Below are 26,023 nucleotides of genomic sequence, written 5' to 3'. Positions count from 1 at the left end.
AGCACTGTAAGTGTACTTTAACATTTTACTTTACACAATTTTCATTTCTCATACATAAAAAGGATCCAGTGCATATAACTATTTGCCTTTTAAAAACTCACAAAAACAGAGTTCTTCTGTGCAGCATGGAAACTTCCTGAGAAATGTCAGTTACAGACTTAGGAATTATTTTAAGGAGGAATGGGACACCAAGAAGTTAGTTGATGCTGCTGCTTTGTGTCCTTTGCATCAAGAGTGTGCAGACATGGGTTTAGCTGGTTTCAAACAAGAGCTAAGAAAGGCACAAAAGCTGCCAAGACAAAGCAAAAGAAACAATGTGTTATGCCAAAATATTTGATGGCATTGTCTGCCAAAGAGATACGGATACAAAACTAAACAGGTCGACACAAACTGTGACTGAGGGCTACAGAAAGACCCACTGAATGCTGTATATATTGTGGATTGAGAGACACTGTTTTTGTAACAGAAAAGCATATATACAGTCATGTGCCACATGACAGATTTTGATCAAGATAGACTGCATATATGACAGTGGTCGTATCATAAGATTATAATATCGTATTTTTACTGTACCTTTTGTACCTTAAGATATGTGTAGATACAAAAATACCATTGTGTTATAGTTGCCTACAGTATTCAGTACAGTAACATGCTATATAGGTTCATAGCCTAGGAGGAATAGTCTATACCATATAGCCTAGGTGTGTAGTAGACTACATCATCTAGCTTTGTATAAGTACACTCTGTGATGTTCACCCAATGATGAAATTGCCTAACGATGCATTTCTCAGAATGTATCCCCATCACTAAGTGATGTATGACTGTCTACATATATCCACACATACATATATGCACTTACATATGTGTATGTGTGTGTCCTTTCAAGTATTCAGCCTAAAATCTCAGAACTTTATTTGAAAGTGTGCTTCCAACATTATAAGGTCAAGAGCCATTACAACCAGGAAAATCGTGAGCCTTAGGAAGTTAGAAAGAGGGCATTAGGGCCTAGGTCATTCTCACAGCCTTTGGGTAAGTACGGTGGTGGGTGAAAGTTGGGATGGTAAGAAAATTTTGTAGAGCAAACAACAACAGAGTGGGAAAAAGGGGAGTAGCAGATTTATGAGTAAAACATGAGATTTATGAGTAATCAATAATCCAGAAGAGAAGTCACTTATAAGAAAAGGAATATGGCAGGGTGTCAGAAATTTATATATGTAAATCAGAAATTCCTTAGGGCTAGAAATAGCTGCACAGTCAATGGAAAAGATACCCAAAGTTGGAACTACAGAGAGAAAGGAGGCAGGGATGGGGCATCATGGTAATGAAAACATACAAGGACCCCAGCCCCTGACCCCTCTATGGCTCCCTGGGGCCACTACAACATGGTATGAAAACCTTGGGACCACCCTGTCCTAAGGTCTCCACTGGCTCTGAACTTGAACACTCAAATGAGTCTTCTTGGGAGAAGTCTCTCAAACTGATTTCTAATATATCCATTTCAAGTTTGGAAGGGGACGTGAAGAACAAACTTTTCCGGCACAGGCAGCCACTTCAAGGGGTATCCTGGTGAGCAAGGACATTAGTGAATCCAGAAATCAATGACTGAGCTTGACCATAAGGTGAAAGAGTCTTGAGAGGAAAACAACCAGGACACCCAGTAGATTGCAGTGACCTGTTTCTGAAGACATTCTGCAGATGGAGCTAATTGAGGCAAGTCTGAATCTCAATTAGAACTAATCCCAAACACCCATCCTCATGTCCAGCCAAGAGTAAATTCCCATGAAGACATGCCTAAGTGAGGAGGGGGCTGGTGAAGAATCCTGGGACTGATCGCAGTGGCTATGGCTGCAGAGCTTCTGCAGGAAACTGGATCATCAACCACGGAAGGCAGAAAGGAACCAACGTTGGCCGAGTGCTTGCTTACATACAAAGCTCTGCGCTAGATTCAATTTTTCTTGCCTTCTTCAGTACTCAGCACATTTTAATGGGGGTAAGTTTATAATCTTTATTTGGATGGAAAAAAAGCTGAAGTTCAGAAAGTTTAGGTATTTTCTTCAAGATCACAGAGTGATGCCAAAATATGAATCCAGAAATGCCTGACTCTGAATTTATGCCATTTTCAACAAATTAAGCAAATTCCCTGAAGAAGCCTCAAGTTAGTTTATTAATTCTTTATTCAACACATATGTTTTTTAAAAATTAAACAATGTCCGGATGTTGAAAATTAAGCAACACATTTCAAAATAACAATGAAAATTTAAAATATTTTTAACTGAATTATAATGAAAAGACACATATCAAAACTCAGGAGCTGCAGCTAAAGCAGGGCTCAGAGGAAAATTTATAGTACTAAAATGTATGTATAAAAAAAGAAAACAGCCTAAAAAATCAACGATCTAAACTTTCATCTTGAGAAGTTAAGTAAATACATCAAAAGAAATTAGAAAGAATTTCTATTTCTATAATAGTAATAAAGAGAAGAGCAAAAACCAATTAAATAGAAAGAACAAATCTTCAACACCAAAGGTTAGTTCTTTGAAAAAGTAATAAAAGTGGCCTGGTGTGGTGGCTCATGCCTATAATCCTAGCATTCTGGGAGGCTGAGGAGGGAGGATCGCTTGAGGTCAGGAGTTCGAGACCAGCCTGAGCAAGAGCAAGACCCTGTCTCTACTAAAAATAGAAAAATTAGCTGGGTGGCTAAACATAGAAAAAAAAATTAGCTGGGTGCAGTGGCATATGCCCATAGTCCCAGCTACTTGGGAAGCTGAGGCAGCAGGATTGCTTGAGCCCAGGAGTTTGAGGTTGCCGTGAGCTAGGCTGACGCCATGGCACTCTAGCCCAGGTGACAGTGAGACTGTCTCAAAGAAAAAAAAGAAGAAAAAAGTAATAAAATTGATCAACCCCAAACCGGAATAATCTAAGAAAAAAAAGGAGAAAACATAAATTGTCAATATCAGGAACAAATACATTTTAACTGCATGTTACATATATAAGACACTATATAATGAGAAGGAGAGAAAAGAGGAGGAGGAGAAAAACAGTGCATCTGTTTTGAAGCCATCCAGAAAAGTCACATTCCAGGTTCCATTGTATTCAAGTTAATCCAACATGTATTTGTTGGAAGAGAACATAAGCTACTGTCAGATTGGTATTATAGGCCTGGAGAGAGCACATGTACTTTGGAGCTGGACAGAGCTGAGTTGAAATCGAGCCTCTACCTTGATACTAAATGTATGACTTCTAGGCAAATTATATAACCCCTCTGAGCTCCCATTTTATTGTATAAAAAATGGAAGATAATAATACCAACCTCACAGTACTGTTGAAAAGGTTAGAGGTATAGCACCAAGTACATGAGTAACTTATATCCTATGGAATACTTTTCCCTGACATGTCCCATGGCCATGGAGTTTGCAATGTGACTATCTGTATAGGAAGGGTACAAAAATACATCATGAGACAAAGTCATTCATTTAGAAATGTAATGTTTTCTGAAAAGCCTGGGCATTTGCATTTTTTTTACTTGCCTGTTCTAACATGAGAGGGTCTGTGTGGTCATTTTTCAATAGAAAGGATATTACCAGCATAAAAACAACATTAAAAGTCACATGAAAATTAAAATGAAATGACATGAAATTTTCATTCTAATTTTATACAATAATTTTTTCTTAAATATTAGCAGATCACAATAAAAGCTATGCTGATAGCATAAGTTATTTTAAGGCTTTGTAGGAAAAGGATTCCATCTCTAGTGCTGACAGTATGACAGAGGGCCCTCCCGAATCTTCGGCTCCCCACCAGTGAGTCTGCTGAGTCGCGCGTGTTGACGGATACTGCAAGGGGTCAAGAAGCGGAAACAACCATGACAGTTGGCTCGGATCATAGAGCTGCAAGGTGAACACTCAGGATTCGTCACATCCTTAATGAATGGGGCAGGCCTGTAACAAGAAAACGAAAAAGGAGATGAAAAGGCCATATGATACACTTGTGGTTCAATTCACTAATGAAAGCAATGGAATTATGCACGGACCACTTAGCATCGACGTAAACACTTCTCCTCAGGGACGACACGGAGAAAGACCTAGTCCAGGAGGGAATGACTTGAAGTGGGGCCCAATTTAGTTTCATTTTTCTTCTAAAGCCATAGAAATAAATACTGAGAGGGGTTTTTGATGGTAACATGTGGAGGTGAGAACAAATGTCTGGCTCTAACACGTCACAGATACGTGCTATCAGTGTCAGCTGATGGTCAAAAAACACCAGAAGCAGCAACCAAGACCAGGCACCCCCAGAGCTTGTGCAGATAATCTGCCTTTCTCTCTTCAGAAGCTTCCTGAGGGAAGGTTGGACCAAAGGGTCAGAGGTAGTACAGGGGTCATAGACGCTCTGGGAGAAGGCTAGAGGCCTCAGCAAGAGGACTACACTTCCTTTGCACAGAACAAACCTTAGATAAGTATCTAACAGGTGACTGACTATTATTTTGATAAAAATGAGATAACAAAGCAACAGGATCCAGCGGAGTGGCTGGCACATGTTGGGGTGGGGGTGGCAGGGAGAGTTGTTCATTAAACTGCGGCTAAATCTGGTCTTGCTAAATGTGAGTCGAGCAAGAGAGAGACCCTCAGAACAAGCTGCCAGCACCCCTGGGCTCTGGAGGGGAGCGATGTCAGATGACCCTTGTGAGGGGTCATCTCAGGCTCATCTCTAGCCAACTGTCATGACCAGCAGGTGCAGCGGCTCTAAGTACAGGATCACACGATCCTCACCAATATGGTAACCTGGGGTCCCCCACATGAATATGTTCTAGGGAAGAAAAAGATCTTCTCCTTTAAGGAAATACCACTATAAAAAAGGAATCTTTCTAAGACTGTTTAAGATTTTTGAAGCTACCATTGCTTTATATTAAATGAGGAGAATATGAATATGTTTCTTAATGATAATTTCTAATTGGAGATTCAGTTTTGGAAAAGAAGCAGCAATTATGCTGTTAAGATGATATCTCTCCATATATATGTAAACATTCGTATCCAATGTTCCAATAAAATGGACACAGCTTGCATATGTTGGATAACATTTTGAAGTATAGAGACAGAGTGTATTTTGAAGCAACGGGGAATTAAAGCACACTTCAGAGGTTTTTTTCCATGCCAATAGGAGGCACTAACCTGCCAAAACATGCTGACCATTTGCTATTTTTATGGTAATCCAAACAAGTATTGTTACCTTCTGTTCCTTTCACTGGTTAAAACATATGCTAGGAAATTCTGTATACATTTTATCAGGCCTGTGAGTGGGTATATGAAAAAAAAGGAAAAGTCTTGAGGGACATACATGTTAATAGCATTTGTCTCTGAGTAGTGGGATTTATTGAGAGGGTAACATTAGAATCATTAGGAAGCCTAAGCCATATAAATGTAATTACACTTCTGTTTGCTTATTAAATAATCACGCCAAAACAGACAGAAGTTTGCTAAGATCAGAAGGTATGTTTGGAATGGAGAGACTTAAACTAGAGTCTATGTCTATATTCATGACATTCACTTTGGGCTCCCCTAGAGAAAAATAGCTATCCTTCAAAATCATGCAGCTCTTAGATACATCACGGAGCCCTGTGAGTGCAGTAATTCAGAGAGTCATATTGAATATGGTTGGAGAAAATAAACAGTGATTTCAAATTTGATCCCCAAGTTTAAGGTCACATGATCTGATGCTGTGAATGACAAGTGTTGGCTCATAAGTGACCTGCTTTCCCCCTGGGCCACTGTCTGTACAAGTCCAAATGGAAGCTATGTCTGTATATTCTTTCCAGACGGAGAATGAATGAGCTCACCTGGAGCCTGGAGTAGGCACAACTGAGAGTAGTTGATGGGATTTAATATAAAGAACTTCTGACTATTAATGAGAAAAAGGTTAGTGTTTAATATGAGGGAAAAGATAAAAGAGTGTTGCAGATAAGACCATCTTCATTCCCCAATCTTCTCCTAGGTTTCTAGTATTCTATTTTCTCCACGCAAAATATCTTTAATAATTTAGACTGGTCAGATGTCTGCAAGGTTTCTTTCATGGTTGATCCTTCGTTCTGTTTTCCCATCTAACTGCTGCAGAATGCTTATGTGATTTTCTGGCAGTTTCCAGATAAAAGCCAGCTGAGCGACAGGGAATTCAGGTCATTTGGGGAATGAGAGTCATTGGCGAGAGTCCCTTGTGTCTATCCTCCCGCCTTTGGTTGGTGGGAGAGAGTGGTGACACGAAGGAGGCAGAAGAAATATTCTAGCAATCTGGCTTCTGCATTCTTTGAAAAGCTTTTCCTTTCCGCATCAGTCTTGTTCTAAGTTATCACACATGGGAGACTCTCCACAGATGCTTCTAGAAACAAGTCCCTACCTACATCATTGGCCATAACTGCTTAAAAATGAGTGGAGGTTGGCGGTCTCAGTTTTGAAAATATAATTACAGGTGACATAAAAATATATATACTTATCTTTAATTTTAAACTTTTCTCCAATAAACATGGATTACTAATAAATTTTTTTAAAAGATTTTATACTTTTTTAATCTAGAAAAGATAAATCTTGGTAGACTACCATATGGCATCTTACCAAGTTAGGCATCTACACCCAGATTTAACGAAGGAAACTTCACATGCAAAACTGTGCCAACTGACAAGGATTTTACAGCTGGGATAAAGGTATTAGCAAAAGACAATTCTTTCTGCTCCCTTGAAACCTTGCAGTCGCATAAGCCCTAGACTGAGCCACTCACACTGGGAGCCAGGAAATACGCCCTCAAAGTCTGGGTCAGCTTCAGAGGCAAGTCCTCCTTGAGGCCAGTAGGGAAGGAATAGGAAGATGGGGGAAAAGCGGCCAAGTGAAGGCCACTGGCCAGGAAAATCTTCTCGGCTAGGCTGGTGAGGAGAGACAGAGATCACCATAGGTCACCATCTGAGATCACCATCAAGGCCCAGCAGAGATTCACGCAGCCTTCCCAGCTCAGAGGAAACCAAGGAAGAAGGAAATACCTACAGATGGCAAGGCAGCCTTTTTTTCCTCAAGAAAGAAATCAATTACCTGTATTATGCTGGCACCTAAATGCAATTTTCCTTTGGCTTGTAATCGATTTCAGCTTATTTATGGAGGAAGTCATGCATGAGTCACTGGGGAAGAAGGAAGAAAGTGTTAAAATTACAAGCTCTCACAAACATTTCTTGAGTCTCTTAGTTTCTTTTTCGTAGCAGGCCCTGGGCAAGTCCCTGTCATAAAGAGGTGAAGCAGATGTCCAACCTCTAAGAGCTCCCAGGTGAGCAGAGGAGCTGCAGTGGGAAGCAGTTAGACACCCATTATAGAGATAAAATTAAGAGGTCGTTGGGATGGACTAAATGTAGCAAAAGGCCCCATTCATTCCCTGACCCAGTTTGTTCCCAGTGCATTCTTGTGGTTGTGTGTCTTTTGTGGACTGATTCATAAAACAGCCTTTTGGTACAAAGTAGTGAGACTTACCTGGGAACTCCTCCGACATCATGTATCACCCAGGCATGTAGTGCCTGAACCTTTTCTGGATGCAAATTAATGATTTCCACACTTCCAAAAGTGCTAAAATAGAAGAGACAAAGAACATTATCAACCCCAAGCTAAAGCATCCATACCCCCTGTTAAAAACCAGTAGGCAGGACGCTACTGGTTAGAACCTACTCTTTGAAACTGACTCACGATTTGCATTATAAACACTTTCTCATTCAATGTGACCCTCAATTATCAAGATTCTCGAAATAAGATTCTTAATTTATGCATTGATGTTGATTCATTAAATACTTGCTATTCAAAGAGTAGTCCTTAGGCCAACATAATGAGCAACACCTGGGATCTAGTTAGAGTTGCAGAATCTCACCCACCACCACCTGCTGAACTAATCTGCAGTTGAACAATCCCCAGGTGAGTCACATGCCCAGTGAAGTTTGAGAAGCACTGCTTTGAAAGAACCCTGGTGGCCTGTCCCAATCACATTCCTAAACTTTTCCCTGTCAGTCTCTGACAGCTGCCACTCCTATTGCAAATAGTTGGAGCCCTAACATCAGATTATAAAATTCTGGGATGTTAATGCATTCACCCAAAATGCTGGGCTCAAAAGACAAAAGGACAGATGCTTCTTTGTGGAATTAAATATCAAAACAGGAGAGAAGAAAAATTAATCTGGGGTACCTGGTGTTCCCAGGACAAATTAATATATGCTCCCTCCTCTCAGGCAGCCTTGGGCAGAGAAAGATTAGAGAACAAAGGCCAAAAGGCAATCAATGTGATAAAAACTGTAAGTCTAGAAGGAAGTCAGACAAGGAAGACACGGGGATGGCCAGATTCAGTGGTGAGGATGAAATGAGAGAATGATAGCTGATACTCATTGAGTACTTCCTCTGTTGTTAGGCACAGAGCTCAGCATTTTTCATACATTGTCTCAGTTAATCTTCATATTACCATGACCACTTCAGGTACATTACACAGGAGATCACAAAGGTTAGATGCCCTGCCTAAGGTAACACAGGTAATACGTAATGACCTCTGGAATCCTCATTTTTAACCACTCCAGCACATTGCTGAAAATGCCTACACAGGATAACGAAGACCGGGAGCCCAGTGCAGTTCCTGATATTCCAACGATAGTTTTATTGCTGAACTGAGATTCACATGCTTCATGGAGGAGAGAGGAGTCAGGCCAGATCTTCCTGGGTGGTGTGGACTGGGCAACAGACAGAAGGGGGCAGGTGAAGCAGGTTCCATGGGGGAACCATGTGAACAAAGGCGGCCAATGGGCAGGGTGGAGTGTAATGCGAGAGAACGCTGAGAAAATTACACCAGGCCTCGAAAACTCCAGAGCAGGGGCTGGATGCAGGGCAATGGCCACCAGGACTGCTAGAGGATTTTAGGCAAAGGAGAAATCAGACAAAAGCATTGACTTAGACAAACCTCTCCAGAAAATACAAAATTTTTACTTTTCTCAGCCCAAATCTTCAGAACTGACCTGAAACATGATAAGCATATTTTTTTTTAGGGGTGAAATATCCAACAGGAGACTATGATAACCCTTGAAAATAGGATGCAAAGAAATAAGTACCTGTTTTCGTCAAAGGTGTTACTGAGGGAGCCATTGAGTATGACATAGACCACACCACAGGCAGCATCTGCAAACTTAAAAAAACAAATGGCTGCCATTCTTTAGCACAAAAATATAATCCCCATGCCCCAGCAGTTCCATTCAAAACAGTGCTTAGCAATAGTTAGTTAAGGAGGGAATATCCTATATGGTTCCAGCACAGGAATGTCAGATTATATAATTTTCATTCCAAGCCATTGGAGGGATTATGCTTCATGTCACGGTTCTTGAAGCAGTTGATCCAATCTGCAAGTGTTCGAACAATGAAGTTCAGTGTCGTTGTTCACAGGACTGCTAAATTCGGTGGTTTAGAAGTCAGAAGTCCCCTTCATTTAATGGGAACAGAGTGGATGATTCAGGGGTAAAGGAAATGGGAACATCACAAAAGAGGAAACTGAGGAGAAAAAAGGTGACCTTGAGGTATGGAAAGGCACAAAGAGAAAGGGGGATTGACGGAATGAACAAAGGAAAGAACATGCTTGAGCAAGGAGTTTTATTTCTTCATGCAACAAACTTTCAGCAGGAATCTTTGCTAGCCCTGGAGAAAACAAAATGAACAAAATAAAGCAATCTATATGCTCCCTCCAGGAGGCCTACCCAAGCCCTGGGACTAGCTCAGGTCCCTCTCTCTGAACCCGGACAGTATCCCATTCACATTATCAAACTTCATTGCACTGTAACGATGAGCTTAACGTCTGTTTAGCCTTCTGCACTAAGAGCTCCGGGAGAGCCATGAGCCTGGCCGTCCTGCTTGCCTCTGCAGCCCTGGGTGCCTTGTACTGGTACATGGCACGGACAGGTGCCCGGTAAAAATCTGTAGAAGGAAAAGGAGAGAGGGAGGAGGCAGAGCAGAAGCAAGCAGTCTAATACTCTGTGGCAGAGATTGGGAAAGCACAGGAAAAGTGTCATGGAAGGCACGAAAGCCAAGCCCTAAAGGACGGACAGGACTTCACCAGGTAAGGCTGAGGCAGCTGAGAAAGGAAAGGCCTAGGGTTTAAGAGAACAGTGGTGTGCTGGGCGCAAACGTTGGTGGATGGTGAAGTTGGGTAGATAAGGTAGTTCATGGAGGGCCGTGAATCTGGACTGGATTCTGCAGGTGACAGGAACATCGCTAAGGAATTGGAATTGAATCCAGTGCTGCTCATCTTTCCTCTGGGGGTGATGAGCAGAGGGGCAGAGCCCAGTTGTTATTCTTAATCGCAGTGCTAACTCAGCACTGCTTCCGGGGTGCCAAGTATGGTCCCAGCAAGATATAACTCTCCAGAGCCCCCACGAGGTAAGTATTGGGTCAGTTTGCCTTAAAGTCACATGATTTGGAAGCAATGAAGGGAGGTGGAGATTCACACCATCAAGAAACACTGCCTTTATTGTCAGAAAAAGAAAGGGATCAGTCTGGCAAAAGAAGGGCATCTACATACGTTCTTGAGCGACCGGCAAATACAGAGGCGCAGGTAGCTCACAACGGCAGGGCACCTGCAATCTCCTGCACCTCCTAGTGTCAAGGGCTGAGTGGGGAACACAAGTAGGTGCTTGATATATATAAAATGTGACTTGGTTTTAAAAGTTTTTAGCAACAGCACTGCCCTAAACATATCATAATGAAATAAATAGAGACTACTCTCAGAAGCAAACAAAAACTCTCCAGGGCCCATGATTTTTCACTGCACACAGCAGATACTCAACAAATAAATATCTGTTAAATGGATGGATTCTGAGATACACAATGGGATAGTGGTATCTTACTTAAACATCACAGGGGCCTTGTGGAACAGGTACATTTTGATCTCCATTCAACAAATGAGGAATCTGAAGGTCAGAATGATTAGGAAATCCATCCAAATTTAAATTCATCTCCTTATTCAACTCCCAGGCTATTTCCCTGTCTCTGCCACACCAGGGTTTATCTGAATCCCCTTAAGGTGGAGGTTTACTTAGATACCAACAGGGAGTGAAAGAAGATCACACTTGCCATTTAAAATACAGAACCTACAAATAGATTCAAAATACAAATTTGAAGAGCCTGGCTTTGGAACCAGGCGGACCCAGACTGGGCCCTCAGATATGCTACTTTTCAGCCCAGTGACCTTGCATGAGTCACTTAACTTCTGAGTCTTAGTTTCTTCACCTTTAACATGGGGATTTGTCCTTCACACTACCGATTGGGAGTACTAGATGTGAATGACACAAGGAAGACACCTCAGGGCCTGTCACAAATATGCTGCTATGGTTCGAATGCATGTGTCCCAACCTCTCCAAATACATATGTTGGAACCTAAGACCCAATGTGATAGTATTAAGAGATGGAGCCTTTAGGAGATGATTGGGCCATAAGGACTCTGCCCTCATGAATGGGATTAATACCCTTATAAAATGGCTCAAGGAAACAAGCTAGGCCTTTTTTGCCCATCTGCCTTCTGCCATGAAGGACATAAGAAGGCACTCGGAAGCAGAGAGCAGTCCTCATCAAACATCAAATCTTCTGGCACCTTGATCTTGGACTTCCCAATCTCCAGGATTGTGAGACAATAAATTTCTGTTCTTTATAAATTATCCAGTCTCAGATATTTTGTTACAGCAGCACAAATAAACTAAGACATGTGCAAGTTTCCACTTGTCCTAGCTCCTCAGATGTCTAAGTTTAATTTGGGAAAATTATAATTCGTGTATTTTTACTCCCTTCCTCTTGTTCTTTCTTGCATTTCTTCCTCCCTTCCTTTCTCTTTTTTTTTTTCTCCTAGCACACTTGCAAAGAAGTTTTTCATTGCCCACTTGCAAAGAAAAAACTTACAAGAAAAATAAATACAAGGGCAGTTTTGAGTGCAGTCAGAATAGATGGGAGGTGGGGTGGTGAGGATTTCCCAGCCCAGATTCTGGGTCTGGAGTCAGACAACTTGGGCTAAACTCCCAGACCTGTCACTTACTAATTGTGTACATTCAGTACATCACTTCTATGCTTGCATTTCCATTTTGTCAACTGTAAAATGGGCATGGTACTCAAGGTACCTATTTCATAGGGTTCTTGTCAAGGTAAGTTTTTAATTTGTGTGAAGAGCTGTGGACTGTACTTAACACATACTATCTACAGATGAAGATTATTAAGACTGTTGCAGGAGTCTAAGATTGACCAACACTTGGCTCAGAGGATTGAACCACGCCAAAGCCAAAGAATGGGTAAGAGCAGAGATTCTTCAGCGGGAGCCTACAGACCCTTTGTGAATGCTCTAAAATTGTATGTGAAAATCTTCTGGTGTGTCTTCTGAACCTTTTTTTTCAGGAAAGAATCCTATCCTACACTTTCATTCCTAAAAGAGTCTGTGATCCAAAAAGTATTAAAATCAACCACTGACTGGATGACATCTTAAGTTCTTTGGTCTCCAAAGTTCTAGAATTTCACTATTGGTACTTACCCTGTGGGAAGCCATTTTCCAGAATACCGAAACCGGATTGTTGGGGCAGTCTTTCTTCCAGTGTGGGCAAGATCGGTAGTTCATTTCTAAAATACATAGTTTATAGAAAATTATTGCAGTGGAGAAGAGAGAGCATAAATAACCTCCACTCTTCCCTGGCTGTTCCATCACAGTGGAGCCATTTTCTAGTGGCATCACTGCCAAGATGGAGGGTGGAGAACGGACACATTTAGACCCAATTTAACTAAGTGTCCCCTGAATCCCTTCCAAGTCCTTACCTTACCTTCCAAACCCCAGATAGGAACACAGTGATAAGTTTTAAGTCATCATTCTGGGAAGCAGCAGCAAAAGTTCAACCAACAGAGACAAGCCCTCAACATTATCCTCAAATCCAGGAAGAATTAGAGGTAAAACCAGGCCTTCAGGGGTCACTCTTGTCAACCACTTCTTTGCTTCCTGACAGCTCTCTCTTGTTGAGTGTTTCCTTCCCCCACCTCCATAAGTCCCCATACTTTTAGGCTCAGATGGGCTCAGAGTCTTCCTACACTCACCACTATCATAACAGTCTTGGTCTTCAGTGAGGTACAATAGACACAGAGCATGAATGCATGGTTTCTGTGTCATTTCTCCCAAGGATATCTGCCTCAATGCATAAATATTTGTTTGGTCTTGGGGATAGAGAGATAAATTAGATGAGAGTCCTGCCTTTAGAGATGTAATGCAATCAAATAAACCAAAGAAAAATCAACTTGGGTTGGCAGGTTGTGCAGCACCATCAGGGAAAGTTGATGGTTAACTTGGTTTTGAAGGATGAATAGGAGTTCTCAGACAAATGAGATGAAGAAAGGTGCTTCATGCAGAGAGAATATGTGCAAAGGCACAGAGTTGTGGGACAGCCTATTAGGTTTAGATTAGTACTTCCAGAGCTTAAGGGGTGAGGAAGGGAATGATGAAAGAGGAGGTATATGAAAGACAGAGGCCAGGTCATACCAAGGAATTTAGACTTTACCCTAGTGGCAAAAGAGAGCTACTTAAGTTTTAGGGAGGAGATGTATACAATCATATTTTCATTTTAGGAAGAACACTGTGATTGCAAGATGACCCAAAGGGGTAAGAAGTGAGCAGTAAGAATTCTTCAATAGTCCCAGCAAAAAAGGAGAGTATGTTAGCAGGCTGGACTCAGGCAGTGGTAACAGGAGAGAAAGAAAGAATGAACTACTAGGCAAATAGATTAGGTTGGCAACTTACTGGCTATAAGGAGGATAAAAAGAGGGGAGATCACCACAAAAAAAAATGGTAACTATGTAAAGAGATAGATATGCTAATTCGCTTGACTGTAGCAGTCAGTTCACTATGTATATGTATATCAAAACATCACACCATATATCTTAAAGACATACGATTTCAATTCAGAAACTTGCAAAAAAATGATCCAAGGTTCTGTCTAAGAACTATATAATGTAGAATGAAATAGTTAATAAAGGATTAGGGTCCCAGTCCCTGCATGAAGAAAAAAAAGAATGAGGGGTAGTGGGGGAGGGAGGAGGCAGAATCTGGAAATGTCCTACCTCTACTTTACATTATCAAGCAGGTAGGGAAGGTGCATGGAGAGAGGCCCTAGAACCCTTTCTTGTGCCTCAGGAGTCAGAGAGTGTGGCAGCTGCCTGTTTTCTCTCTGTGTATGTGTAGAGCTTACCCTAAGGAAACACTGCTATTTTACTTCCACCTTCTTATGGGTTGAATTCTGTCCTCCCAAAAGATGTATTGCGTCCTAATGCCTGGTACCTGTGAATGGTACCTTATGTGGATATAGGGTCTTTGTAGATGTAATCAAATTAGGATGAGGTCAATAGGGTGGGTGGGCCCTTATCCAAGATAACTACTGTTCTTACAAAAAGGGGAAATTTGGACACAGAGACAGACATGCACAGAGGTAAGATGACATGAAGACACACAGGGAGAAGATGACCAAGTGATAACAGCTTCAAAGGTTGGAGCAATGCATCTACAAGCCCAGGAACACCAGTGATAATTGGCAACAATCAAAAACGCTGGAAGAGGCTAGGAAAGATTTTTCCCTAGAGAGTTCAGAGAAAGCATGGACCAGCAGACACCTTGATTTTGGACTGCTAGCCTCCGTAACTGAGAGAATAAATTTCTATTGTTCTAAGCCACCCGATTTGTGGTATTTGTTATGGCAGCCATAGGAAAAGAATACATACCTCTAGCCCACAGACAGGGCTTGAGTATCAAATACTGCTAATGATGGCAAGGAAAGTTCTAGACCAGACACCTATCCTAGGATGATGAAGTAATTCTGGGAGTTTTATAATAATTAAATGCTTTAAAACCAAAACCACAAAAAATTTAAAAACATTTCCACATATAGATATAAATAATTATCATGGAATCAAAAGGAATCATCTCCCCAATGGAGGCAAAAATGTTGCTAATGATGAAACAGTAAATAAATATACATTTCGTAAGATGCATTACAGTTTATAGGTTTTCATCAACAAAAACCTCTTTTATCATCACAACCACATCTGGAGACAAGTATCTCATGTTGTTACCTTTTCTCTCCCCACTAGGACACTTTCCCCTTGCTGCCTGCCAATATGCAAACATACCATCAAATAAAAATGTAAGGCTAGGGGTAAAAAGAAAAAGAAGGAAATTTGACAAGAGAAATTAAATTAAGAATGTACAGGCCGGGCACGGTGGCTCACGCCTGTAATCCTAGCACTCTGGGAGGCCGAGACAGGCGGATTGTTTGAGCTCAGTAGTTCGAAACCAGCCTGAGCAAGAGCGAGATCCCGTCTCTACCAAAAATAGAAAGAAATTAATTGGACAATTAAAAATATATAGAAAGAATTAGCCCGGCATGGTGGCACATGCCTGTAGTCCCAGCTACTCGGGAGGCTGAGGCAGTAGGATCGCTTGAGCCCAGGAGTCTGAGGTTGCTGTGAGCTAGGCTGACGCCACGGCACTCTAGCCCAGGCAAAAGAGTGAGACTCTGTCTCAAAAAAAAAAAAAAAAAAAGAATGTACAAAAGGCAAAAGAAAAATGATTAGAAGGTTATAATGTAAATTAAGAACTTCATACTAATACAAATAAACAAGTTAAAACTAAGTCAGGTAAAAAAATTTAAGCCAGAATATGAAAAAATTAAGATATAAAAATCATGCCCTTTTGTCCTTCCACCTCCTGCCATGTGAGGGTGCATAAGCAAGGTGCCATTTTGGAAGCAGAGAGTGAGGCTTCACCAGATGCTGAAACTGCAGGTGCCTTGATCTTGGCCTTCTCAGCTTCCATAACTAAATGCTTATAGCCTAGAGAAGTGACATCAGCAAGACTGCAGAATAGGAATTTCCAGACTCTAGTCCCCACCTCCCCCATAGAAATTTCGACTAGCAGCTATCCACAAAGCAGAATGTGTTTTTGAAGGCTTCAATACTTGGAAACAGGCTTGAGATACCATATGGCCCAAAGAACTGAATGAAAACTGAGTTGCAAGGGTAAGAAGAATGGTCTCACTTCGACCATGCCACCCCTTCTCCTTCCCAAGTTGGCACAATGCCAGATGGAGAGGATTTTCCTGGGTCCATGATTTCTACAGGGGAAAAGAGAACCAGAGGCAATCATCCATCTTTCCTAGCAATCCAACATGCTCACCTCATGGGGACACTGGGGATAGCCCCATGACTAGATCACACCAGGTTAGGTGGAAATAAAGAAAGGAGGCAGAAGTTATAGTTATCAGTGCACAGATCTTGGTGGTACCTCTGTATTCCTACCAGCTGTGGTGCCCAATAGGAGATACCAGCCAACTTCACAGCCCGACTGCAAGGCTGAGCTGGTCACTTTCAAAGCCACTTTGGGAATTCAACCTCACTTGAGTCCCTAGATGGCTAGTCTCCATGTCCAGCCTCAGAGCCCAGCCAGGTAGGAAAATGCCTGCCTTCACTCATTTCAGAGCAGCATTAGGGCTAGACCTAATTGACTCAGAAAGTCAAACAGTGGCTCCATTCAGCCAAAAAGCCTACCCATATATCCTTCCTAGGCAGCGAGGCAGGGAGACTTCCATCTCCGTGCATTTTGGAGAAGAATCAAAACATTGACAAAAGAAATTGAAGACAACACAAATAAATGGAAAAATATCCTATGTTCACAGGTTGGAAGAATAAATATTGTTAAAATGCCCATACTACCCAAAGTGATCTATAGATTCAATGCAATCCCTATAAAAATTTCAGTGTCATTTTTCATAGAAATAGGAAAAAAAAATTCTAAACTTTATATGGAACCACTGACTAGCCAAGGCAATTATAAGCAAAAAGAACAAAACTGGAGGCATCACACTATGTAATTCCAAACTATACTACAAAACTATAGTGATTAAAACACCATGGCACTGGCAAAAAAAAAAAAAAAAATAGAGACATTGACCAATAGAACAGAATAGAAAGTCCAGAAATAAACCCATGCATGTACAGTCAATTGATTTTTGACAAAGGTGCCAAGAATACGCACTGAGAAAATGGTGCTGGGAAAATTGGATACATAAAGAAGAATGCAATTGGACCATTATCTAACACCATATAGAAAAATCAGTTAACATGGATTAAAGACTTAAATGTAAGACCAGAAACTGTAAAACTATAAGAAGAAAACATAGCGGGAAACTACAAGACATTGGCCTGAGCGATGATTTTTTTGCATTTGACCTCAAAAGCACAGGCAATCAAAACAAAAATAGACAAATAGGACTCATCAAACTAAAAAGCTTCTGTACAACAAAGGAAACAATTAACAGTGTAAAAGGACAAACTAAGGATTGGAAGAAAATATATGTAAACCACATATCCAATAAGGGGTTAATATCCAAAATATATAAGAAACTCAAACAACTCAGTATCAATAAAACAACAAAATCAATTAAAAAGTGGGCAATAGATATGAATAGATATTTCTCAAAAGAAGACATACAAATGGCCAATAGATATTTGAAAAAATATTCAACCTTGTTAATCATAAGGAAATGCAAATTAAATCCTTAATGAGATATCATCTCGTTCCAATCAGAATGGCTATTATCAAAAAGATGAAAGATAAGCGTTTGTGAGAATGTGGAAAAAGGGACTGTTGTTGGGCATCTAAATTAGTATAGCCATCAGGGAAAATTCTATGGAGACTCCTCAAAACACGAAAAATGAAATTACCATATGATCCAGCTTTCCCACTTCTGGGTATTTACCCAGATGATTTGAAATCAGCTTGCCAAAGAGAGGTCTGCACTCCCATGCTCATTACAGCACTGTTCACAATAGCCAAGATATGCAATCAACCTAAGCGTCCCATCAACAGATGAATGAATTTAAAAACTATGGAATTAAAAAAACACTATTAAAAATACTATTTTATGGTATTATTTAGTATTTTATCATTATAATATTATATAGTATCACTGAGTATTTTATAGAATTAAATACTATTCAGCCTTTAAAAAGAAGGAAATTATGTCTTTTGCGACAACCTGGATGAACCTGGAGGACATTATATTAAGTGAAATAAGATAGGCACAGAAAGACAAATACTGTGTATTCTCACTTATATGTGGAATCTAAAACAATCAAACTCACAGAAGCAGAGAGTAGAATGAGTTGAAGCGCCTGAGGGTTGGGGGGAACCAGAGATGATGGTCAAAGAGTACCCAATCTCAGTTAGATAGGAGGAATAAGGACGGTTTTTTTTAGATTTATTGCACAGTGTGGTGAATATAGTTAATAATAGTGTGCTGTACATTCCAAAATTTCTAAGAGTGAATTTCAAATGTTCTCACTATAAACAATAAGTATTTGAGGTGAGGGATATGTTAATTAGCTTGATTTAATTATTCCACATTGCATTCATAAATCATAACATCACTTTGTACCCCATAAACACATACTATTAAAAATTGTCCATTTACAATGAAAAAGATATAAATAAATATAAATTAGGAACTTGAAAGACAGACTATAAAACAGGGAGAAAGAGGTGAAAATTAATAAAAATTGAGGACAAAGAAGAAGAAAGCAGATAAATAAAATTACATATATAGGATTCAATTTAAAAGAAAGCAAAAATAAAGAACTCTGAAATGTAAATAGATTTTTTAAAATAGATTATTCATTTTCTCTATCTCCACTTCATTCCAAGAAAAAATTGAAGTGGTGAGTTGAAAAATAAAACCAAAGGAGAAGAGTTTATTGTAAAAAAATTTAAAAGCTAAAAATGTTAAATGACTGACCAAGAAAAAAGTTATATTGTTAAAAGGGAAATTTAAAAAGGAAAACAATTTAAAAAGGAACATAACAAAAACTATAACACTTAACCAAAAATAAAAATATGGAGAAACATTTATATATCTTATTCTGGGAGGGAAGACTCACAATTACATATAAATTTAAATATTATAAAAGTAAAATTAGTGTATAAAAATATAGAAGAATGCTTCCCTAATCTTAGGGTAAGGAAAATCTTTTTAAGCAAGATACCAAACCCAGGAGCCATAGGAAAAGGACTGATAGGTCTTCTGCATTTCTGTGTGGCAAAAGGCAGACTATAAACAGTATAAAAAGAAAAATCCAAACTAAAAAAAAATAGATGTGCCACCTTCAGCCAGAAAACAGACAGAACAACATAGCAGTTAAGAGCACAATTTCTCGAGTCAGTCTTTCTGGGTTTGTTCTCAGCTCTGCCACTTACCAGGTGGCAAGTTACTTAACTCTGGGCCTCAGACTTCTCATCTGTAAAACGGGACCACCATAGGGCCTCATGGGGCTGTGTAAAATGACATGAGTGAATACTCATGAAGCATGTAGATCATAGGCATTCTAAGTGTCCAATATTATTAATTTATAAAGAATTTCTATTAATAAGAAAATAATAGATACCCCAACAAAGATGGTTAAAATATATGAACTGTTTATAGAAGAAATAGAAATATCTACCATTAATATATATACATATGCTCAAACGCACCATCAAAGAAATTAAAAATAAATTGAAGTATTTTTTTCTTTATCAAATGGGTCCAAAAATTTTAGAGTATTAATATCTAGTGTTGGTAAGGATATAAATTGTCACCACCTTTTAAATGACATTTTCAGTTCATATAACAATTTATCCTTTAACATTGAAATTCCGTTTATAGAAATTTACCTTTCAGTAGTACTTCAAGCATGCAGATGTGTGTGTGTGTGCGTGCATGTGTGTGTATATAAAGTGTTTCTTGCAACAGTGGTTATGATAGCAACAAAAACTGAAAACAACCTAAATTTCCATTAATAGCATTGGTTAATGATAAATCCTTTTAAAAGAATATGAGTATCTTTATACCTATTAATTTTAAGTGAATAAAGCAAGTTGCAGAACTGTATGCATACATTTTAATATATATGTTTATATAGGCATAGGGAAAAGGTCTGGAAGGACATGTCCCAAATTGTTGACAACAGTTACCCTTTGAGAAGTGATGAGGAGGTTGTGGGTAGAAGAAGGATGCAGGGTGACCTTCACTTTTGACTTTTATGCATTTCTATAACATGCAAATATTTTTTCAAATAAGCATGCTTCCTTTTTGTAACTGAAATAATGCAAACCTGGGATGAAGAAGCTATGATAAGACAAGCTTTTTAAAACAAACAGTCAAAAGCAATAAAAATAAGGATAAAACAATATGAAGTAAAAATATCCACCACATAAATAAAAAGGGAAAGAAAAAAAGAAGTGAAAACTGGCTCCATAGGGTTTTGTGAGTAGGAAATACCTTCCCACAGTGAGGTGTTCTGAGTCTTTCTGGACAGGAAAAGGTTACATCTGAGAAATGAAGGCAAAGCCACTGAGTGGCCTGAGATGGAGAAGCACAACCCACGGCTACTGTGGTGGTTCTGTGGGACAAAGACTTTGGCCTAGGTCCTTCTGAGACCTCTTCCTGCCCTAGAATTCTTTGTTCCTGAATGATGCCCTTTACAGAAAGCAAAACACTGAGAATTCAGAAGCAAGCTACACGAGCACTCAGAAAGGAGGACTCAGGGAGCATGGGCAATCCCAAACTCTGAAGTCAATTTTTCAAGAAAACAGGGATTGGTGTAGGGAATGCTGTAGTACTTTACATCAGCCTGATTTGTCATTAAGTACATAGATGACATCAGGGTGGGTGTCTGTGGCTCCTTCCTCCACACTAATCTTTCAGAGCCCCCAGCAGAGCCCACCTGTTCACCCTGCACATCCCTGGACAATCCCTCGGGGCCCGGGCCCTCACCAGAAGTGCCAGAGTCTCCACACCACATGAGGCCATCAGCCATGTAGCCCAGCAGTGTGTCCTCCAGGGTGAACATATCCCGGTGGACCCGCGTGTACTGATGGGCCATCTCTTTTGTTTTGCTCCAAAGGATAGTCTAGGAAAGAATAAACACAACCTATTATTGAGATCAATTTAGTGGGTCGAAAAAAATAAATCCACGTTTTTGTAAATGAAAGACACAGAATTGCTTTGTGTGTGAGAGAGAATCGGGGCAGGAGGGGAGAAAGAGATTGAAGAGAAGGAGGAAGGGCAGGTGACAGGAGATGAGAGAAAGGACAGAGAGAGAGAAAGAGAGAGTATGCGTTCTGGGTCACAATGCAAAAGGAATTTATTATTCTGGGTTGCAGTCAGAAAAGTCTGAAAGCCACTGATCAAAACCTTACAACTAACATAGGATCAACCCACATCTGGAGGAGGCATCAGGGAGTTCCAATATTCCTAAAGTTACCTGCAAAAAAAATTTGTCTAGGTGCTATTTTCTGGATGAAATGCTTTTTGATTCTTAAAGAGCTACATAACCTTTTCCACTTTCCCTAAATCTTCCCTACCTCTACCAAAAAAACACATAGCCAGTGGGTGTGTTTTCAGGGTCCCTCATAAAGGTCAAATTTCAGAATGATATTCTGTTCCATGAATCTATTCATTCTTAACGGCAGACAGTGGGGGGGTCGTGGGTTAAAGCAGGGGCCCTGGAGTCTCTCTTCTTGCTGGAGCCCAGCATCATCACTACTAGCTGTTTGACCTTCCTGACCTTGGGCAACCAAAGCATCACTAAGCCTCACTTTCCACACATGTAAGATGGTAATGATAATGACTATAACACACTCATGGGATGCTGGGGAGATTAAACGAGGTAACACAGGTAAATTTCTTAGCATAGCGTCTGTCGCATAGTCACTTATTCAACAATTGTCAGCCTGGGTCATTATTTGCTAAGCATCTCCTCCACGTAGGGCATCATTCCTGGTACACCAAAGAGAAGACGTACAATAACGCCAGCTCACTACCAATGGGATGATGGGCTGTAATTTGTGGGTAGATTTAAGAGCTTCACAAAGACAATTTTGTGACTTGAAACACTGAATTTTTGCCTTAAACATTGACTTTAGGAAAGACTACAACTACACTCTATGATAGACCTTTTCCAATATAATCAATGTATTAAAACCCAGGCCTCTCTGGCTCCAAGTTTTGTGCCATTTAGATTTCAACTGTCACTTTCAAGGCTGTCAAACTTGGGAAATCACTGCTCACCTAAACTCACCAAGCCTCAGTTATCTCACTGGTAAAATGGGGATACTGACACCCGACCTGTCCGTTCCACAAAATGGCTGTGAAAGACTAGGAAGAAAAGGATTAGGAGTCCTTTATAAGCAAAAAAAGCACTATGCACATGTAAATTGACATTATTATTATTATTATTATTATTACTATTATCAGAGGTCAGGGGAAAGTTTTGGAATTATATGAAGTTTTGTTTTTTTTGTTTGTTTGAGTTGGGTTTGGTGTTAGGTTTGTTTTGCCTGATTTTTGGCCAATTCTCCTTTCCTCTTTCCATGTCCCCATTTCTCTCTTACCACTCTTCCCCAAATGTCCTAAATCCTAATGATATCATGGTCCCCCCATAGCCCCACACCAACGACACCCACTTTATAATGTCTGGATTTTTCCTCTTCCCTCCTTCTATTCAAATTTGATCCTGTGACCTCTTCCCTCTAGCTTTTATCCCCAGTTTTAAAACTAATAACTTGTCCAAATTACCTTGCTGCAAGGTATAGTCTGAGTTGTCAATTTCATTAGTGGCCGATAGTCTTCCTCTGTAATGTTACAAGGATTCTTTGAAATAAATGCGTCTTTGAATGCTTCCTGTATCTTTTGGCAGTCTACATTTCTGTGAGATAAAACATGAAAAATCAAACAAAACATGAATAATTTGATCTTTAAAATATTTTTGGAGCATAAATTTCATTTAGGAATCATCTAGTCAGTGCCAGGTAGTCCATACATATCATCTCATCTAACCTGTACAACATTTTTATGAGATGGCCATTACCCTCTTTGTTTCACAAATGAAATAGAAGCTTGGAGGGTTTGAAATGACCTTTCCTAGTTCACACAGATGGCAAAGTAGTAGATCCAAGATTCAGATCTGTGTCCTTCTGATGCCAGGGCAAAATAGTCTGGTCATTAATGCTCACTTGCTTAAGTGTTAAACAAAATTGAGAAGAACATATAAAGGCAACTAGTCTTCTCTTTCTCATATTACACACTGTTAAAACAAAAAAAATTAAGGATTCCAACTGCCTTCAGAAAGTCCAAATTCCTCAATGGACGCTTCTTGAATTTTCCCATTTCTTAGCTGGCACGGTGGCCACGGCCTGGGATGCTTTCCTCCCCGTATCTGCCTATAGAAATCTTATCCACATTTTATGCCCATGCCCTGGAGTGAGTAGAGCTGGGGAAGTTAATTCTGCTCTTCCCCGTGATTGGGAGGTCTCCTGACCCATGTGTGTATGAGCTTCTCCAGCAATGAGTGATGAATGAAAGTGAGGCTACAATTTAAGAACAGATTTAGGGCTTCTTAAATCATAACCCAGATAAAAAGCTTCCACAGGGAAACCTCTCTTCGTTTAAGGAAGAGCAAATCTGCTCCCTTACATCTGCCTGAATGCATCCTGCCTCAAAGGAAAGTTAGCTGGAAACAGGCCTGTTTGCCTAGAATGTCAGTGCCCTGAGGCCAGAAACTGTATCTGGTTCATCCACCTGTCCCTCTAATACTAGATTCAAAATAATGCTTATAGATTGAGTGGAAGAGTGAAAGTGAGTTATATAAGATTCAAAATGTAAGTACGATTAAAGGAGAAAGATATCACTTCTAGAATGAAGAAGTAAGGAACTCCAAAATTCTACTTCTCCATAAAAGCAATGGGAACACCGGCAAGAATTATCAATACCAACTTTACAGAACCCTGGAAATTAACTGAAGCTTAAAACAATTCGAAAAGTGTTATTCCAAAAAAAAGGTTAAATCTTGGTTAGAACAGTCAGCCTTGTGGCATTTTTTTAACTTGCATTAATTCCATTTCCCTCTCCCAGCTCCATGGAAGCCTTAAAATCCAACAGCTCCACAACGATGACAGCTGTGAAAACCATCAGCCTTCCAGCCACCAGAGAGTGTGGAGTGGGTTTGGATCTCTCCAAATATGTCCTGATCCCCCAGAGAATTGTGTATTTGACCTGTCTGGAAGCTTGTTGAAAAGCTCACCTCTCAGAACTTGTCTTTATTTGACATGACTCATAGTTCACTCTATGTGAACAACCCAACCCACAAAGCATTTGTGAAAACAATCAGTGACAATTACATAACACTGCAGGTGCATGAGGTTTTTTTTTTTAACCTGTTGGAGCTAACAAGAGACAAAAAACTTAAAAGGAAACACTAGGGAATCAAATATCTCTAGAAAATAAAAGGAAAGTACAGGAATGATGTCTTACCAAATAAGAACATCGATTAATAGATAGAAGTTGTTTTTTAAAAAATTAAATAGAAATTCTGTAGTTAAGTAAAATAGCTGAAATGAAAATTTCACTGGAGGGGCTCAATAACAGATTTGAACTGTGGAAGAAAAAATTAGTGAACTTGGAATCAAGTATACCTCTCCTATACCAGCAAGTTATAGGAGAGGAGAGAAAGAGGGAGAGGCAGAAAAAAATTTTTTAGAGAAAATAATGCCTCAAAACTTCTCAAATTTGATGAATATTAACCTATCACTTCAAGAATCTCAACGAACTCCAAGTAGGATAAATCAAAGGCCCACACCTAAATATACTGTAGTCAAATTATTAAAAGAGAAACAGAGAATCTTGAAAGCAGCAAAAGAGAAGTGACTCATTAACTGGACGAAAAAAGTCAATAAGGAAATAGAAGACTTAAACCATGGTAAATCCAATTAGACCTAATAGACATATAGAGCACTTCACCCAACAACAGCAGAATAACACATTGTTCTCAAATGCACATGGAATATTCCCTACAACAGACCATACATAGGCCATAAAACAAGTCTTAATAAATTTAAAGAATTTGAAATTTAAAAAAAGAAATAAAATAGGCAAATTATTATTCATAATAAAAAAGGTTAAAATCATGTGTAGTATCTTTTCTGATCACAATGGAATAAAACTACAAATCAATAACAGAGGGAAAACTGAAAATTCTCCAATAGTTGAAGATTAACAGTACACTTTTAAATAAACAATGGATTCAAGAAGAAATCACATGGGAAATTTAAACAAATGCAATCAAAACACACGTATCGAAACTTCTGGAATACAGCAAAAATAGTGCTAAGAGAGAAATTTATAGGTATATTGAAAGAAAAAAAAATCTCAAATCAATAACCTAACTCTACACCTTGGGGAATTAGAAAAATAAGAGCAAAGTAAACCCAAGGCAGGCAGAAGAAAGTAAATAATAAAGACTATAGTAGAAATAAATAAAATACAGAATAGAAAAATAATAGAGAAAATCGACACCACCAAAAGTTTGTTCTTTGAAAAGATCAACAAAATTGACATATCTTTAGCTAGAAAAAAAGAAGACTTAAAGTAATAAAATCAAGAATTAAATAGGGAACATCACTGCCTTCCTTATAGGAAAAAAAATTACTAGGGGATACTATGAACGATTATACATAAACAAATTCTATAACCTAGATAAAAACGCACAGATTCCCAGAAAGACATAAACTACTAAAACTGATTCAAGACCAAATAGAAAATCTGAATAGACCTATAACAAGAAAAGAGAGTAAAATAGTAATCAAAATATTGCCATAAAAGAAAGTCCAGGCCTAGATGACTTCACTGGTGAATTCTACTAAACATATAAAGAATCATTAACATCAATCCTTCATAAACTCTTCCAAAATATAGAATAGGAGGGAACACATTCCAACCCATTCCATGAGTTCAGTACTACCCTGAAACCAAACCCAGATAAAGACACCACAAGAAAGAAAACTAAAGATCAATATCCCTTATGAATATAGACACAAAAATCCTCATAAAAATACTAGCAAGCAGAATTCAGCAACAAATAATTAGCTTGATTTAATTATTCCAC

The 26,023-nt window shown here is 39.4% G+C and overlaps 1 protein-coding gene across 1 annotated transcript in view; it reads right to left on the bottom strand.

Annotated features, from left to right (window-relative positions):
- Positions 1-3,856: 3,856 nt before the first annotated feature.
- CD38 (CD38 molecule) overlaps positions 3,857-26,023 on the bottom strand; it is a 44,845-nt gene continuing 22,678 nt past the window's right edge. Inside the window, exons 2-8 of the mRNA XM_012638437.1 lie at positions 22,660-22,789; positions 20,857-20,992; positions 12,549-12,634; positions 9,103-9,176; positions 7,497-7,589; positions 7,068-7,153; positions 3,857-3,938 (exon numbers count right to left, since the gene is read on the bottom strand). Of these exons, the coding sequence (XP_012493891.1) occupies positions 3,913-3,938; positions 7,068-7,153; positions 7,497-7,589; positions 9,103-9,176; positions 12,549-12,634; positions 20,857-20,992; positions 22,660-22,789 (631 nt within the window). The 3' untranslated portion in view covers positions 3,857-3,912. The remainder of the gene's footprint in view (positions 3,939-7,067; positions 7,154-7,496; positions 7,590-9,102; positions 9,177-12,548; positions 12,635-20,856; positions 20,993-22,659; positions 22,790-26,023) is intronic.

Source organism: Propithecus coquereli, unplaced genomic scaffold, assembly GCF_000956105.1.
Source record: "Propithecus coquereli isolate 6110/MARCELLA unplaced genomic scaffold, Pcoq_1.0 Scaffold13, whole genome shotgun sequence".
NCBI lineage: Eukaryota > Metazoa > Chordata > Mammalia > Primates > Indriidae > Propithecus > Propithecus coquereli.
The sequence above is the reverse complement of the archived record's forward strand: the minus strand, read 5'-3'. Positions and strand labels throughout refer to the sequence as shown.